Source organism: Anabrus simplex, chromosome 1 (assembly GCF_040414725.1).
Source record: "Anabrus simplex isolate iqAnaSimp1 chromosome 1, ASM4041472v1, whole genome shotgun sequence".
NCBI lineage: Eukaryota > Metazoa > Arthropoda > Insecta > Orthoptera > Tettigoniidae > Anabrus > Anabrus simplex.
The window spans coordinates 393,876,948-393,893,077 of NC_090265.1; the positions used below are offsets into that span (position 1 = coordinate 393,876,948).

At 37.8% G+C, this 16,130-nt stretch overlaps 1 protein-coding gene across 1 annotated transcript in view; it reads right to left on the reverse strand.

Annotated features, from left to right (window-relative positions):
• LOC136869021 (protein MMS22-like) overlaps positions 1-16,130 on the reverse strand; it is a 148,032-nt gene that overhangs the window by 75,295 nt on the left and 56,607 nt on the right. The window contains exon 6 of the mRNA XM_068227118.1: positions 774-1,006. Within this exon, the coding sequence (XP_068083219.1) occupies positions 774-1,006 (233 nt within the window). The remainder of the gene's footprint in view (positions 1-773; positions 1,007-16,130) is intronic.

The window sequence follows — 16,130 nt, forward strand, 5'->3', positions numbered from 1 at the left end:
CTATCACTACATAACAAGCGTTATATAATCATTTATATCTTATACAGTTTTATAGTACCAGGTATGATAACAGAGATTCAAGAATATGAAATTTTGTTGCATAGGCCATATAAACACTGAGCATGGCTTACAAGGAAATATTGTTCAATCGTGTTAAATGGTGATGGTTTTTGTAGTGATTGTCTTAAAGTGAAAAACTGCGTGGTGAACAGCTCATATCAACAAGGAAAATTGAGAAGATTATCAAAACAAGAAAAAATCATGAAGGAATGATCGTTTCAAGAATAAGACAAGAGGGGAAAGGAGGAAGAATGACTCCCTTTACAACTGATACCCTAACCCTACAGTCAGAAGAAACCTGAATATGAAGGCCTCATAGTGCACTGGCATTGCCTGAGGGTCCACGTAGCTTGTGCAGTGGCCTCCACTACATGCACTAGCCATGCATCTTGATAGGTGTACTAGTTATCCAACTGATGATCACAAATTGGCACAATGGAGCAAAATGCTGGCAACCAAGAATGATTAGCTGGAAAAATTATAATTTTCAATACCGGACCAATTATATTGGAATTATGAATTTACTCATTCAGGACAAATATTTCAAGTTCCCAATTGGAATCAAAATCTATATAATGTATTATCATTATGCTCCCTAGCAAATGAATTTTGCGTGGCACAGTATTAATATTAACAAACATTTAAAAAGAATACTGACAATAAAAACATCAATTGGAGAACAGCACTAGAAGAAAATTTGTTAAATTTCCCACCTGATAACAGCAACACTGTCAGGAGCTGCCCCATGCAAGAAGAAGCAACTGTTAAGACGCTGATGAAAGTACTGCCAAAGCAATACTACAGGCTCAGTGCGTGGTGGCCATAGCTGGGTAACTAGTTCAGACACTAGAGGGATATATTCTCGAAGTTGAGCTTCTGACATGGAGCTTTCAGGTGATATGGCAACTTTAAGGATCTTCTCTAACTGATGATAATTTGCTACCATCTATCAATAAAAGGTACTCATTTCAGAAAATATTTCAACAACCATATAAAGCATCCAATACAATGGTAGAAAATGTTAAAAAATAACAAACACAAATTCCAACATTCCAACTTCTACAACATTACATGAATATATTTCATGGAAGTTAAGTGTTTCAATTATACGCTTCTGTCATTCACACTATCTGCAGGTGTCTATGGTCGACTAAAATCTCAAATATGATCTATTCTCACAATCTCTTGCACCTTCAAAACCTACCAATGTAAAATGGTGAGTCTTGGAAGATTGAGGTAACATGCTGCATGAAACCACTGTGCATGTTATTTCTGTTCGATAACCTACATTTATCTCAAAACAAGAAATATTAATCTTCTGTTGACTTACTAAGGCTAAACGCAAAGAAGGACTTTCTTTCGTTTTTTTTTCAAAATAGCGCCCGGTAATGACGACGTAGTGTTTTATTCTCTGAGTAAATTAACCGTAAAATGCGACGAAAAGTGCGGAAAATGTCGAAGATTAGTGAAAAATGGAATGTTGTGTGATTCATGTGATCGATGGTGGCATTATAAGTGCGGAAATTGCCCTAGAGACGTAAAAACTAATTAAAATATTGACTGGATTTGTGAGCAGTGTGTTAGGAATGTTGTTGTTGGGGACGGCGTTGACGAAGCACCGAAAACAGTCGATGAGGAATATAGAAGTGCATTAGAAATTATAAACATTCTAAAAAAGGACAATGAGATTCTTAAAGTTGAAAATCAAGAATTAAAAGAAAGACTGCGATCGCTAGAATTTGGGACTGACCATTCTTCGAGTGATATACCGGTACAAGTAACAAACTCGAGCACGTGGTGTCAAGTAGTTCGTGGATGGCCGGCTAAGAAGAAATCTACAACTGAATTTCCGGAAATAAATATCAGAAATAGGTTTTCTGCCCTAAATAATTTAATTCTGGAAGAAAGTGATCGCGCGCGTGAAACCAAATCATCGCGATCCGCTGCCGTTGCCGTGCCGAGTTTAGAATTTAGGCCTAGAATTCAGATTCAAGACCCAGTTAGGCCTAAATCAGCGAAGGTAGCTGTGTTTGGTGATAGCCAAGGAAGGGGAATTGCGGGAGTGATTAACGACGAGAATATAGCAGCAACCGGAGAAATATATCCAGGAGCTTCTATCAGCAGTGTTGTGGAAAACCTAGAAGCAGCAACTAGGAACTTCGGGAGCAGCGATGCAGTGCTTATCATCGGTGGGACGAACGACGTAGCTCACGACGACGCCAAGAATGTACGATCACAACTTAAACATACACTAGGGAAGCTGACCCACACTAACGTTTTTGTAGTGAACGTGCCCCACAGGCATGATTTGAGTAGAGACTTGTGTGTGAACATTGAAGTGGACAAGGTCAATAAAGATATTGTTAAAATTTGTAAACATTTTCGGAATACTCAGGTTATTGAATGCAGCAGTTTTGAGAGATACTGTTATACAAAACATGGCCTCCATCTAAACAATTCAGGTAAACGGAAGATAGCAAATATTGTTCTAGATTTTATTGATCTTAAGATATGTACTGTAAAACAGGCAACTCCCTTGAGTTATAATACTGACCAGGAAAACTAGTAGAAAGAGCCAGCTGTACTTCAAGCTGGCTCAGTCAACTAGAAAAAGAAACTCAGGATAGTAAGGAATTTCAAGTTACCCAATTGCAACAGTCAAGTTTTAGGTAGGAAGGGGGTCTGAGATTGCTCTTGGTAAACTGTCAAAGTGTAGTAAATAAACAATTAAAATTCGGTACATTGATGGAATCTTATGAGACTGATGTGGTGATAGGAGTGGAATCGTGGTTGAAAGAAGGGGTGGGTAATAGAGAAGTATTTCCAGAAGGGTACACAGTCTATCGTAGAGACCGAGGAGATAAAAAGGGAGGGGAGGTGTTTATTCTGGTGAAGGAAACTTACTGTTCACATGAATGGTTTACCGATGAAAGGGATGAAATATTAGGGATAAAATTAGTTTGTGATAATATGAAGGAGGTGGGAATTATAGGAACATACAGGCCTGGAAGAGAGGAAAGACATGGAAATCTTTGAGAAAATAATAGATTATACTCGTAAAAAAAAAAAAAAAAAAAGATATGGTAATAATTGGGGGAGATCTAAATTTGCCTGAAGTTGAATGGAATGGAGCTGCAAGTGAAGCCCATGAACAGAAACTGGCAAATAAGTTAATTTGGGAGGGAGGATTTACACAAGTAGTACAAGAACCGACTCGTCTCAATAACTTACTAGATGTATTCTTGGTTAAACCATGGGAAATTGTTGATAAAACTGAGGTAATTGAAGGAATAGGAGACCATAAGGCTGTAATAATGGATGTAGGACTCGTACCAAAAAGGCTTAATAAGAGGGTTACACAAGACAAGAAATTGTACAGGAAAACTAAAGTTGATAAATTTGGGACTTACCTTAAATCACAATTCAGTTGTTGGATAAGTGAAGGGAGTAACGTGGATACACTTTGGGCTAAATTTAAAGGAATCATTTGGGAAGGAGAAAAGAGATTTGTACCTGTTAAGAAGGGTAAAATGACCTCAGACCCTGTTTATTATACAAGGGAAATAAGAAAATTAAAAAGAAAATGTAGAATAGTAAACAGGAAAATCAAAGAGGGTAGGGAGAAAACAGCTAATGAGGGAACTGAATAGAGTGAAAAAGGAAGCAAAAGAGAATTATATGAATGGCATACTTCAAGAGGGTAATGACCACAAAGGGAAAAGGAAAAAAGCTGTTATTCATATATCAGGAATCAAAAAGGAAAAGGAATCCAAATTCCTACAATGGTGGGAGAAGGGGGTGAACACTATTTAACAGATACTGAGAAAGCAAACCTATTTAGTAGGGAATTTAGAGATTCAGTAGATGATTGTCAAGAGTTGGAAACCAAAACAGAAGACAGAGAGGGAGAGACACAGAGGGAAACAAGAAGCTTCTCATTCACAAACGAAGATATTTTCGGAGAAATCCAACTGCTTCAGCAAGGAAAAGCAGCAGGAAGTGATCAAATTACTGGGGAGGTATTAAAGACAATGGGGTGGTACATAGTGCCTTTTTTTAAATTTCTCTTTGACTATGTCATAAATAATAGTGTAATACCAAAGGAATGGAAGGAATCTATAATAATACCAATTTATGAAGGAAAGGGTGATAAAAGGAAACCAGAGAACTACAGACCAATCAGCCTGACCAGTATAGTTTGTAAAATACTGGAGAGTTTAATATCGAAGTACATCAGAGGGATATGTGATGATAAAAATTGGTTCATGAGGAGCCAGTATGGATTTAGAAAGAAATTTTCTTGTGAGGCACAACTGGTGGGATTTCAGCAGGACATATCAGATCAGTTGGATTCAGGAGGTCAGTTAGATTGCATAGCCATAGATCTTTCCAAAGCCTTTGATAGAGTGGAACATGGAATATTATTAAAGAAATTGGAGGAATAGGATTGGACGTAAGGGTTACACGTTGGATAAAAACATTTCTAAATTCAAGGGTTCAGAAAGTCAAAGTAGGAAATAATGTATCTCAGGAAGAGAAAGTTTGGAAGGGAATTGCACAGGGTAGTATAAACGGTCCGTTACTTTTCTTAATATACGCAAATGATTTAGGGAACAATATAACATCAAAAATAAGATTGTATGCAGATGACATAATTGTTTATAGGGAAATAAACAACATTGAAGATTGTTCAGAATTACAAAGGGATCTTGAAAATATCGAACAATGGGTTGAAGAAAATAATATGAAGGTTAATGGAGGCAAATCAACTGTTACAACTTTTACAAACAGGAGCTTTAAAACTGAATTTGAATATACTTTGGATGAGGTAGTTATCCCAAAAGATGGCAAGTGCAAATACTTAGGTGTGAGATTTGAAAGTAATTTGCACTGGAAGGGTCATATTGATGACATTGTTGGGAAAGCATACAGATCGTTACATGTCATAATGAGGCTACTTAAAGGATGCAACAAAGAATTAAAAGAAAAAAGTTACTTGAGTATGGTTCGTCCATTATTGGAATATGCAAACAGTGTTTGGGATCCTCACCAAGAATACCTAATAAAAGAAATAGATAGTGTGCAGAGGAAAGCAGCAAGATTTGTAACAGGGGACTTCAGGAGAAACAGCAGTGTATCAGAAATGTTAAAGGAACTTGGGTGGGAAATTTTAAGTAAGAGAAGGGAGAAAACTAGACTTATAGGATTATATAGAGCCTATACAGGAGAAGAAGCATGGGGAGATATCCGTGAGAGGCTTCAGTTGGAAAATAATTATATCGGCAGGACTGACCACAAATATAAAATTAGAAGGAATTTTAGCAGAAGCGATTGGGGTAAATTTTCTTTCATTGGGAAGGGTGTGAAGGAGTGGAACAGTTTACCAGGGGTAGTGTTTGATCCTTTTCCAAAATCTGTAGAGATATTCAAGAAGAGAATAAACAGCAACAGAGAAAATTAATGAAGTGTTAGAGGGCATTCGACCAGTGCAGGTTATTGTAAATAAAATAAAATGTGTGTGAATAAATTAATTCCATCCCCTGGTCTAAGGAGTTTGGACAGCCAAAGCAGAGGACTGCCTGTAGGGGTGAGGTACAGTGAGGACTTCGAGGGCCCTGGGACCGCTACGGTAGCTGTGAAGGCCCTTCAGGAACTCTGAAAAGTGGTGGCAAAAGGGGCTCTGGTTAAGACGCAGCAGGTCGTTATGCTACTTAGGATCCAGAACGGGTAAAAAAAAAAAGTAAATAAATAAATGCAATGTAAATATTAGTCTTATACCAGTTGTATAGTATCATTTGAAGTAATTCCACATACTGTATATCAGTTGACTATATTTGTAAGTAGTACAGGAGATATTATAAGTAGAATTTTGTAAACAATATAAATTTATTAAGGATGAGCTGTGTGTTTAATAGAAAACATTGTTAGCGTAAATTGTATAATATTGTATTATAGGAAAATTTTCTTCTCTTGTTAATTTAATATTTAGTGCTTGACAATAATGTATTTTAGTGTACCATTTGCCACCGAGGTAGACACCTCATTTGCAAATAAAGAGATTTTGATTTGATTTGAGATCCCTCAAAGTCTCATACAACTATGTTGTTTTACAAGATTTCCTCCACTCTCATAGGACCTCTGTCCACCTGGTGGCCAAGATTGTTAACACATTCACTAGCATATCCAACCATGGTTTCATGTGTGTAAAATATATCTGACCTTAGTCGGATTTGAATTTGCACCAACTTTTTACATTGAAATGTACATTAGATGACTCAGTACATCAGTTTGCTCGTAGATAGAGTGCAGATGAACGTTTTACTACAGCTTGGGGTAATATACCGAATTGTGGGATGTGTGATCTAAATAAACACATGTCAGTCCTGATATCTCTGAAGTGTGTGGTTGGAATTCAAGTGGCACTGAATGATACACCCTTTGTCAGAAAAGTTCCGCTGCTATATTTTGCTTTACGTCGCACCGACACAGCTAGGTCTTATGGCAACGATGGGACAGGAAAGGCCTAGGAATGGGAAGGAAGAGCAGCCGTGGCCTTAATTAAGGTACAGCCCCAGCATTTGCCTGGTGTGAAAATGGGAAACCATAGAAAACCATCTTCAGGGCTGCCGACAGTGGGGTTCGAACTGACTATCTCCCGGATACGAGCTCACAGCTGCACACTCCGAACCGCACGGCTAACTCGCCCGGTCAGAAAAGTTCCGGGACGAGTGTTGTATTTCTGAGGTTGCAATGCGAACAAAGGAACAAATGTTGGTTTTATGCTACCTGGTATGTTAACGTTCTGAGATCGCCTTGGCCATGTTACCACGCACAAGCCCTAGGTGGCAGGGCTGTGCTTAGCAACACTCTGTTTGATTAAGTGGCTGTGACACAATGGACACTGACTGTGAACAAAGAGTGAAAATTAAGTTTTGCATTAAGCTCAGGAAAACCTCTAATGAAACATGGACAATGATTACACAAGCATATCGAGGCAATGCACTGTCAAGAAGTTGTGTGTTCAAGTGGCACAAAAGGTTATGGGAAGGCAGAGGTTCAGTGCAAGATGATCCCAGAACTGGCCACCCGTCTACAGTACATTCCAATGTGAATGTAGAGCGTGTAAGGCAGTTATTGCAAGAAGACCATTGTGTAACTGTGCGTGCAATATTAGAAAAGCTTAATTTGAATCGTGATGAGTGTCATAAGATTTTATGCAACGATTTACGGAAACGGAAACTGAATGCAAAACTCGTTCCGCACACCCTAAAAGACGACCAGAAAGAGGAAAGACGAAGAATTTCTGCGGAACTACTGGATAGAGCCAGGCGTGATACCACATTTCCAACAAAGATTATTGCTGGGATGAAAGTTGGTGTTACCAGTATGACCCTCCACACGAAGTGTCAAAGTGCACAATGGCGGAGTCCGAGATCACAAGCCTCGAAAAAGCCAAATGTCGACCTTCGAGAACAAAGACAATGTTGATCGCATTCTTTGACAATACAGAGTTAGTTCACCATGAGTACATTCCACCAGGTGAAACAGTGAACCAAACTCTTTATATCGAAGTCTTGAAACGTTTATGACAAGCAATTCACCGTCACTTCCCTGATTACAATAGAGTAAATTAATGTATTTTGAATTCCTTGACCCACAACTGAAAAATTTTCAGCCCTATCAACTTTTTAATGCTATACAGCGCACTGGTCTTTAATCGTAAATAAACGACGTGACTTCGGCTCAGTGGTTTTTCAATTGGATACCAGCATCGTAAAGGAGCCAGCATATTCTAATCTCCTTATCCAGCAACTCAAGAATTCCTTTCTATAAATCTTTTTAGTGCGCACTAGACTTTTTAATGCTATATGGCGCACTGGACTATATTCATAAATAAACAACGTAGCTTCGGATCAGTGGTTCTTCAATTGGATATCTGCATCTTAAAGGAGCCAGCATATTCTAATCTCCTTATCCAGCAACTCAAGGATTCCTATATATAACATCTTTTTAATGTGCACTGGACTTTTTATGAATGTCTTTCATAGAGTTATTTTTGAACATAGTGCTGTACAATATCTCACATGGTATGTACTTTTACAAGACCTTACGTGTCTTTACATTGTTTAATTTCTTTGGTATCTGTGTTTTAATTTTCCTGTAGGCTGACGATGACCTAGTACTAGGTCGAAACTAGTCCCTAAACATTTACGTAATTTAAACTCTTTATATTTTGTATTGAAAAGGTAGACCCAAATAATACATTAATGTACTCTATTGTAATCACAGTTCTATATGGATCTATCATTATGATACTTATTTAACTGCCCTGATTTGCGGCAGCCGCAGGACTGGTTCTTACTGCACGACAATGCAAGACCTCACACTGCTTTATCTCTTTCCGAGTATCTGACCAGACATTCTGTAACTGTCGCCCCACATCCACCATATTCGCCCGACCCCTTGCCTTGTGATTTTTTCTTGTTTCTGTGAGTGAAATTGCGACTGAAAGGAAAGCTTCATCATGATATCACAGACATCCAACAGACTGTCACACATGAGTTTACAAGCATTGCAGTTGACAATTTCCCTGCTTCCTTCCAAGACCTCCAGAATTGCTGGCAATTGTGTATAGATAGCCAAGGGGACTACTTTGACAGGAGCTAAGATCATTACTTGGCAAGTGCAACTTTTCTATTTTTTACGACCTCAGTCCTGGAAGTTTTCTGACAAAGGTTGTATAACAAACAGTCATGGCAAGTAAAAAATTAAACTAGATCATCTTGTGAAGGTATGTACAAATTTTTTAGGATTCATAGTATAGGAGTGATACTAAGTTAAACTTGTGTGTTTAATATTACTTAGTGAGTAAGGTAGCCTCTAAAAATCACTGGGCTGCATGATTAAATACCCGTGGAGGGAGCTGGGAGTGAATGTGTTAAGGAGTCATATCTTTCTATGTTCCGACACTGTGATTAGCCAATTCAAGCCCCTTCTCTTGGAAAGAAAGAAATTTAAATAAATAAATTGTAATATATCTGTGGACAGGGGCATAGAATATATCCCTAGTATCCTCTATCTGTCGTAGGAGGCAAATGGGAGGGAACCCCAGATGATTTTAACTTGGGAATATAGAGTGGTGACCACAGGGGTCCAAGTCGAGCTTAGCATTGCTTCGACTGTTGGTATCATGCTCCTCAACTTTATATATTTCTACTGAATCTCCCTTGGGCAAGTCTTGTTCTCTTCAGACCTTGACAGCATTAGGTTTGTGAGGCCTAGTAAGTCTGTCAATTTCACACCCATTTGTAGCCCTACCCTTACCTTTGCCAGCACCTTCACTCTTCAAAGGGTAGAACCTCTCCCATTTTTTCTTTGATTATGGTTAAGAAAGGATGGTTGCCTAGTTATACTTTCCCTTAAAACAACCACCACCACTCCTCTCGCAGCTACCATTAAGAACTCCATTTTAATCATAGCAAGAGGTATTCATACAATTTTATGTTGAAGGAAGTCTAATCATGATTTATTATTGTCTGGTAGTGATAGGTAGAACCCAGCATTTCAAATACAGACCGAGATTGGTAGAAGTAATGAAACGTCCACAAATTACAGAGAAATAATTTTATCACTATGTTTCAAGATAACATAGTCGTCCAATGTACAGCCATAAATAAGCAGTATCAAATTGGATGTTTTCAGACTGCAATGACATCCAGCAACGAAAGAGGAATTCTACTGACCTTTTCTTGGCTGAGTATTTAATTTTGTTACGCAGATGCTGAGTGTACCAACAGAGGACTTAAGCAGCAAAATCAGAAAGAAATAATCCTGGGCTCAAAAAGAGTAATGAAAGAGCCGACTATTTTACCCTATACCAACGCATTCAGCTCGTGACTGGAAAGTCAAGAATTCCACGAGAGCTTTAAAACGTTGATGCCAATTGTCTTCCCACCATACATGGAATTTAAGAAAGCATGTGACCGGGCGAGTTGGCCGTGCGGCTAGGGGTGCGCAGCTGTGAGCTTGCACCCAGGAGATAGTGGGTTCGAACCCCACTGTTGGCAGCACTGAAGATGGTTTTCCGTGGTTTCCCATTTTCACACCAGGCAAATGCTGGGGCTGTACCGTAATTAAGGCCACTGCCACTTCCCTCCAATTCCTAGGCCTTTCCTATCCCATCATCGCCATAAGATCTATCTGTGTCGGTGCGACGTAAAGCAAATAGCAAAAAAAAAACAATGTGAATTATTATTATTATTATTATTATTATTATTATTATTATTATATTCTCTTGAAGAATCATGATTTAACTGAGTGTTGTTAATCATATCCTTCTCAAAATTGAAAATCTGTAACCGTAATTTTATATCCCCTTTTATTTTCTCTATTAACCTTCACTTCACATCCCATTTTATGCTCTCTATTACCTTTACTCTGTTTCTCTTCTGGAAGGTGCTTATTTTGTGTACAATCACTCTTCTTTTAATATTCTTTTTCTGTAGAAATGCCACACTTTTATAACAGACTAACAATTAAACGCGGCCTGATTTACTAAGGCTCTGGGTTAAGGAAAAAGCTCCCTAGAAAAGTGATATTGTTGTTGGACAAAGCGCCTTGATATCCGGACGCCAACTGAGTTTGTATAGCATGATATTAAAACGATGTTCTTGCCACTTAATGTGATCTCACTAATACAGCTCCTGGATTAAGGAGTTCTTGAGACAGCCTACTGGTGGAGGCTTCTTCAGGTGTTGATTATGCAGAGAGAATGAAAGGATGAGCTTAAGGGAAGCTCTCAAAGAAATAATAGTGACAAATGTTTCATACTGGATTGTAACGGTGTGGCTATTTGGTTTGAAGAAATCCAACAAAACTTTGCTGGGATCGAACAATGAAAAAAATCTCTCAACTCGCCCCGCTAGCTACTGAGCTAACAGTGGAAACGCCAATAAAAAATGAAGACGTCCTCAAATGGTGTAACCACGATCAACAAATGGAGCTGAATGATGATGCTATTATTGATATGGTCGTCACTCATGAAGAAAATTATGAGGAGCACAACACCGAAGAGAGCACCCTGAAAATATGGTGACCGAAGCTTCTATAGCCTACAATGAACAGCAAGAGGACTCTATGCCACTTGATCTACTGTCCTTACAGCGCAGTGCCCTAGGGAGGCAAGAGATTGGCCCAAAAAAATATGAAAGACCTTTTTCAAAATGTAATCTTATTTAATATTGTAATCTGTTCATCTTTTAATTAAACTGTATAAACTATTTAAGGTATTTAAAGTATTTAATTTTCAGGAATTATGTTGTAATAAACAATTACTATAGAGTTTTATGTGTTTTTAGTCCCGCACGTCATGTTAGCACATTATCTCCGTATTACCAGAGTTTTCCCTATCTGATGAAGTCTCAGTTCCAATTAGCTCGGATAATCATGTATCTATTGTACTAAATTACATTTATTTGATCCTCGCAAAATGAGATAAATATGTTAATTTAAAAAAATTCAATCATCATCTTGTTACCCTTATCATCTCCTGGTTTCCATAACTATTAATAATTTAATGATGTGTGTGTTACGAATTGCTATTCATCTTTAGTGAAGCTTGAGGAGCTGCTTCACTTAATTGTTTTTCTCAGAGATATTATTTTCTGCTTCTTCCCTTCTTTTGTTCCATCTGGTGTGGGCAAAACCTATTATGTCTAACTCACCTGTAATGTTAGTATTGTTACCTGTCCCCGTGTGTGCATGGATGTTGTTTTGTTTTTCTGAGTAATAGTGGGATTGTTATTGTTGATTGTGATCAGAGCCATATTTAGGCATGAGTCTTATGGCCCGGGACCAGGGCGGCAAATTGTGGGGTGGCAAAAATGAAAAGCTCTAATAGTTTGAAAATGAGTTTTTAGAATGTGCGCACGTTCAAGTTTTAATAAGTGTTTTTCATGTTTCGTACACAACATGAATAGTCAAAAATGATTCACGGTAAGTGGCGCAAATTGTTGCAGATTAACAAAAGAGAACAAGAGGAAGGAAAGCGAATTGTGTCTCAAACATCAAAATTAGACTTGTTTTATCACAGGATTCAAACAATAACTCACCTTCCTCTCATGCAATTAGAAAAATATAAGTGATGGTACCGATATAGAGAAATTTGATGAGTGTACGCCCAGTTTTAGTTGTGTTTCCATTGGTCTGCTGTTGGAACGGTAAGTAATAATAATAATAATAATAATAATAAAACAGTCAACCATAACAGGCCAGACATAATACTGGTAAACAAGAAAACTGGGACGACTTTCATTATTGACATCGCTATCCCCAATGACACCAATATTGACAGGAAGTACAGTGAAAAAATCTCCAAGTACAAAGAACTTGCAGAAGAGATAAAGAGGATCTGGAAGATGAAACTGGTACGAATAGTTCCTGTGATTCTGTCAGTCAACGGCCTCATTCCACATACACTTCACAAGAGTCTGCGAGAACTGGGTCTTCCACCGAACATCTACAGAATTATGCAACATTCTGTCCTCCTGTCAACATGCAACATTGTGCGATCATTCCTCTCGCAAGAATGAAGATCCCGTGATCTACAGTTTTGTATATACCTGTACATCAACGTTTGTATTATAATGTGTAAATACTTTAATTATGTAAGGCACTTGGTGCATCCCGTGCCCCATTACTACCCATATTTCCTTGTGGAGAAGTGTATGAATAATAATAATAATCCTATGGCCTCAGCTACCGTGTGCAGACATTTCAATTTGACGCCATCTGGCTGTCTGCTCGTCAATTTCGACGTTCTGTTTTACTCTAGGCTCCCACTAGATGGCAGACCGAGTAAACCGAAACTCTCTTGGGCGTCTATGGCTGAGATTTAATGAATTTTGTCGGGTAAACACCAAATGTGTCACCAGAGATCTTTTACATTCCGACATTGTACGACATAGAGTGTCGAATGGACTTTTTTCCGCCCTTCAAAATCCGACTACCTCTGCCGGGTTTGGACCCGCTATCTTGGGATCCGGAGGCCGACACTCTACCGCTGATCCACAGAGGCAGCTGGAACGGTAAGTGAAAATTGTGAATACGATCTAGTACCAAGAGAAGATATTTTTAAACCAAATGATTACCCTTATTTTTGGCTTATCGATGTTACTAGAGACTACTGCATCCGGGAGATAGTAGGTTCGAACCCCACTGTCGGCAGCCCTGAAGATGGTTTTCCGTGGTTTCACATTTTCTCACCATGCAAATGCTGGGGCTGTACCTTAATTAAGGCCACACTTGCTTCCTTCCCAATCCTAGGCCCTTCCTATCCCTTCATCACCATAAGACCTATCTGTGTCGGTGCAGCATAAAGCCAATTGAAAAAAAAAAAAAAGACTACAACTAGAGACTACAATGCTAAAAGTGAAGTGAAACAGAATCAGGGCAATTTCTGTAATTCTATGCGGATGTATCCAGACAATTAACGGTGACAAAAGTGCTGTTTGAAAAAACCGCTTTTAAATAGAGGCATTATGAAACATGAGTATCTAGTTTATTCCTGCAGGCAACAATCTGCTTTTGTGCTCCTTGTAAACATTTTGGAGAGACATCGCAATTTGGAACAACTGGCTTCAATGATTGGAAGCACGGAAATCAGCGATGAATAAAACATGAGAATTTCCACTCACATCGTGACCACTCTGATTACTTTTAAAGGTGAACCTACAAAGATAGGATTAATTTTCATAACCTCACATTGATGGAATTTCATGAGTGTTTTCGTGTTACTCCAATAATATTTTTATTTTACTTCAGAGGCATTTTACTGTATTACTTTATTCATTACATAAAAATAATACTGTAGTAATTGTAATTTTGTCTCATCAAGTTTAAGGAAAGGAGGTGCAAAATTATTTGAGCCCAGACGCGTTGCAATATTTAAATTCAGCCCTGATTGTGAGTAATGTAGGCATATTCAGCTTTGGTGGTTCATTATTCTATTAGTTTAGGGGATTTTTATATTCTTTTTGGAAGTAATAGTCCTTCTTGCTTGTTATTTCTCTTCAGCTACATTGATGTTAACTGCAGGTTATGATTATTCTCTCCTATTTAATCAATTTAATGTGACGCTATTGAAATCCTACTCTCCTTATTCATTTTGGTTACCTAATTTATTTGAACTTTATGATTTCCTTCTTAATTTTGGGATTTTAATTAGAAATGCTACTCCAGACTTTACATTGGATTTAAATGGTGATATTATTGGAAACCTAAAATATTTATATGGAAAGGTACGTATTGTCTTAAACATAAGTTTCATGCTTTTAAGGTTTAATACAGTATTCCCATAAGCCCTTTTCATCAGTATGGATTTATTTGTTAATCTAAATGGCATTTTCTGTCCTATGTAACATGAGTGTAAATGACATCACAGCGTAAATTCAGTACAAGTAATAATATTAACATATTTGGTTTATTTCATCGTAAATCAGAGACCCAATTTTATGAAGTCATATCCTTGTAGGCTTATATTTCAAATGAGGTTATGTTCATCAGTTTCTGTGCAGAGCAGTGTTGTGTTTGGATGCGTGGGACTTTAGGTAATTGGTGTTTGTCCCGGTGTTTGATGTGATCCAGAGTGATACCAGTGAGCCCCCGAGATGTTATGTGTGAAGATAATGAGATGTGCTGTTTGGGACGTTATTCAGTGTGTTGTTATATGACCCTGGGATGTTATATGTGAAGATAGCCTGATGTGCAGTTTGAGATGTTATTCAGGGTGTTGTTATACGACCCTAGAATGTTATATGTGAAGATAACTTGATGTGCAGTTTGGGACGTTATTCAGGGTGTTGTTATACGACCCTGGGATGTTATATGTGAAGATAGTCTGATGTGCAGTTTGAAATGTTATTCAGGAACATGATCAGCACTGAGATTGTGTTGTTATTTATCCAACAGTTCAGATTTCTGGTGGTTGTTCTTCCCAGAGATTTTGGTGGTGGTATTCCTGCTTATCATGATTAAGCCTACTGAGGCTTACTTATTTCTCTTGCCTCAGTGAAATGCATTAATTTACACTGGGAGAATATTTAAAAGTTTCATGTCAAGTTAATTTACTCTACGAGAATATTTAAAAGAAACATATCAAAGTTATATAACACATTTAAAAACATCATATCAAGTTAATTTACATCATTAGACTATTTATGAACATCACGTCAAGTTAATTCACCAGTGTGAGATGTTAAACTAGATATTCAGATGAATAAGTGTTTTGTGTACAATTTATTTCAAAAGTAGAGTAATTCACTAGTGTGAGATGTTAAATTAGATATTCAGATGAGTAAGCATTTTGTGTACAATTTATTTCAAAGGTGGAGAGACGTTTTGGTAACAAAGCCATTGTGTAGAATCATTTTATAGGCAGATAAACCTTCCATGTAAATACCTGGATAGTGTAGCAGGTCAAGTCCTCACTAAACATCATGATGATGATGATGATGATGATGATGATGTTATTATTTTTACATCCCACTAAATACTTTTACCGATTTTGGAGATGCCATGGTGCCACAATTCTGTCCCGGAATAGTTCTTTTATGTGCCAGTAAATCTACCGACACAGAGCTGACGTATTTGAGCACCTTCATATACCACTGGACTGAGCCAGGATCAAACCTAACAACTTGAGTTCAGAAAGCCAGCACCTTAACCATCTAACCCACTCAGCCCACTAAAGATATTCAGACTGATGTTCTATGTAACCACCCACTAAGAAATTTATTTAAGCTGCCTGGACAAGAATTACTGGTAAGGCATGTATGTAACTGTTGAAGTGTGTAAAATAATGTAGAGTCATTGTCATAACTTAACCATGGGAATGAGTTAAATCTCATAGTGTGTTGCTTGTCTATTGATAGTAGTGTGTGATGAGTGGACAGGTTGCTGTACATTTGGTGCAGGTAACTTTTGTTTCATTTCTTTTGTGCGTCAGTGATGTTATTGGTGTTAATGTAAGTCACTGTAGGTGAGATGTAAATCTGCTAGGTTACCAATCATGA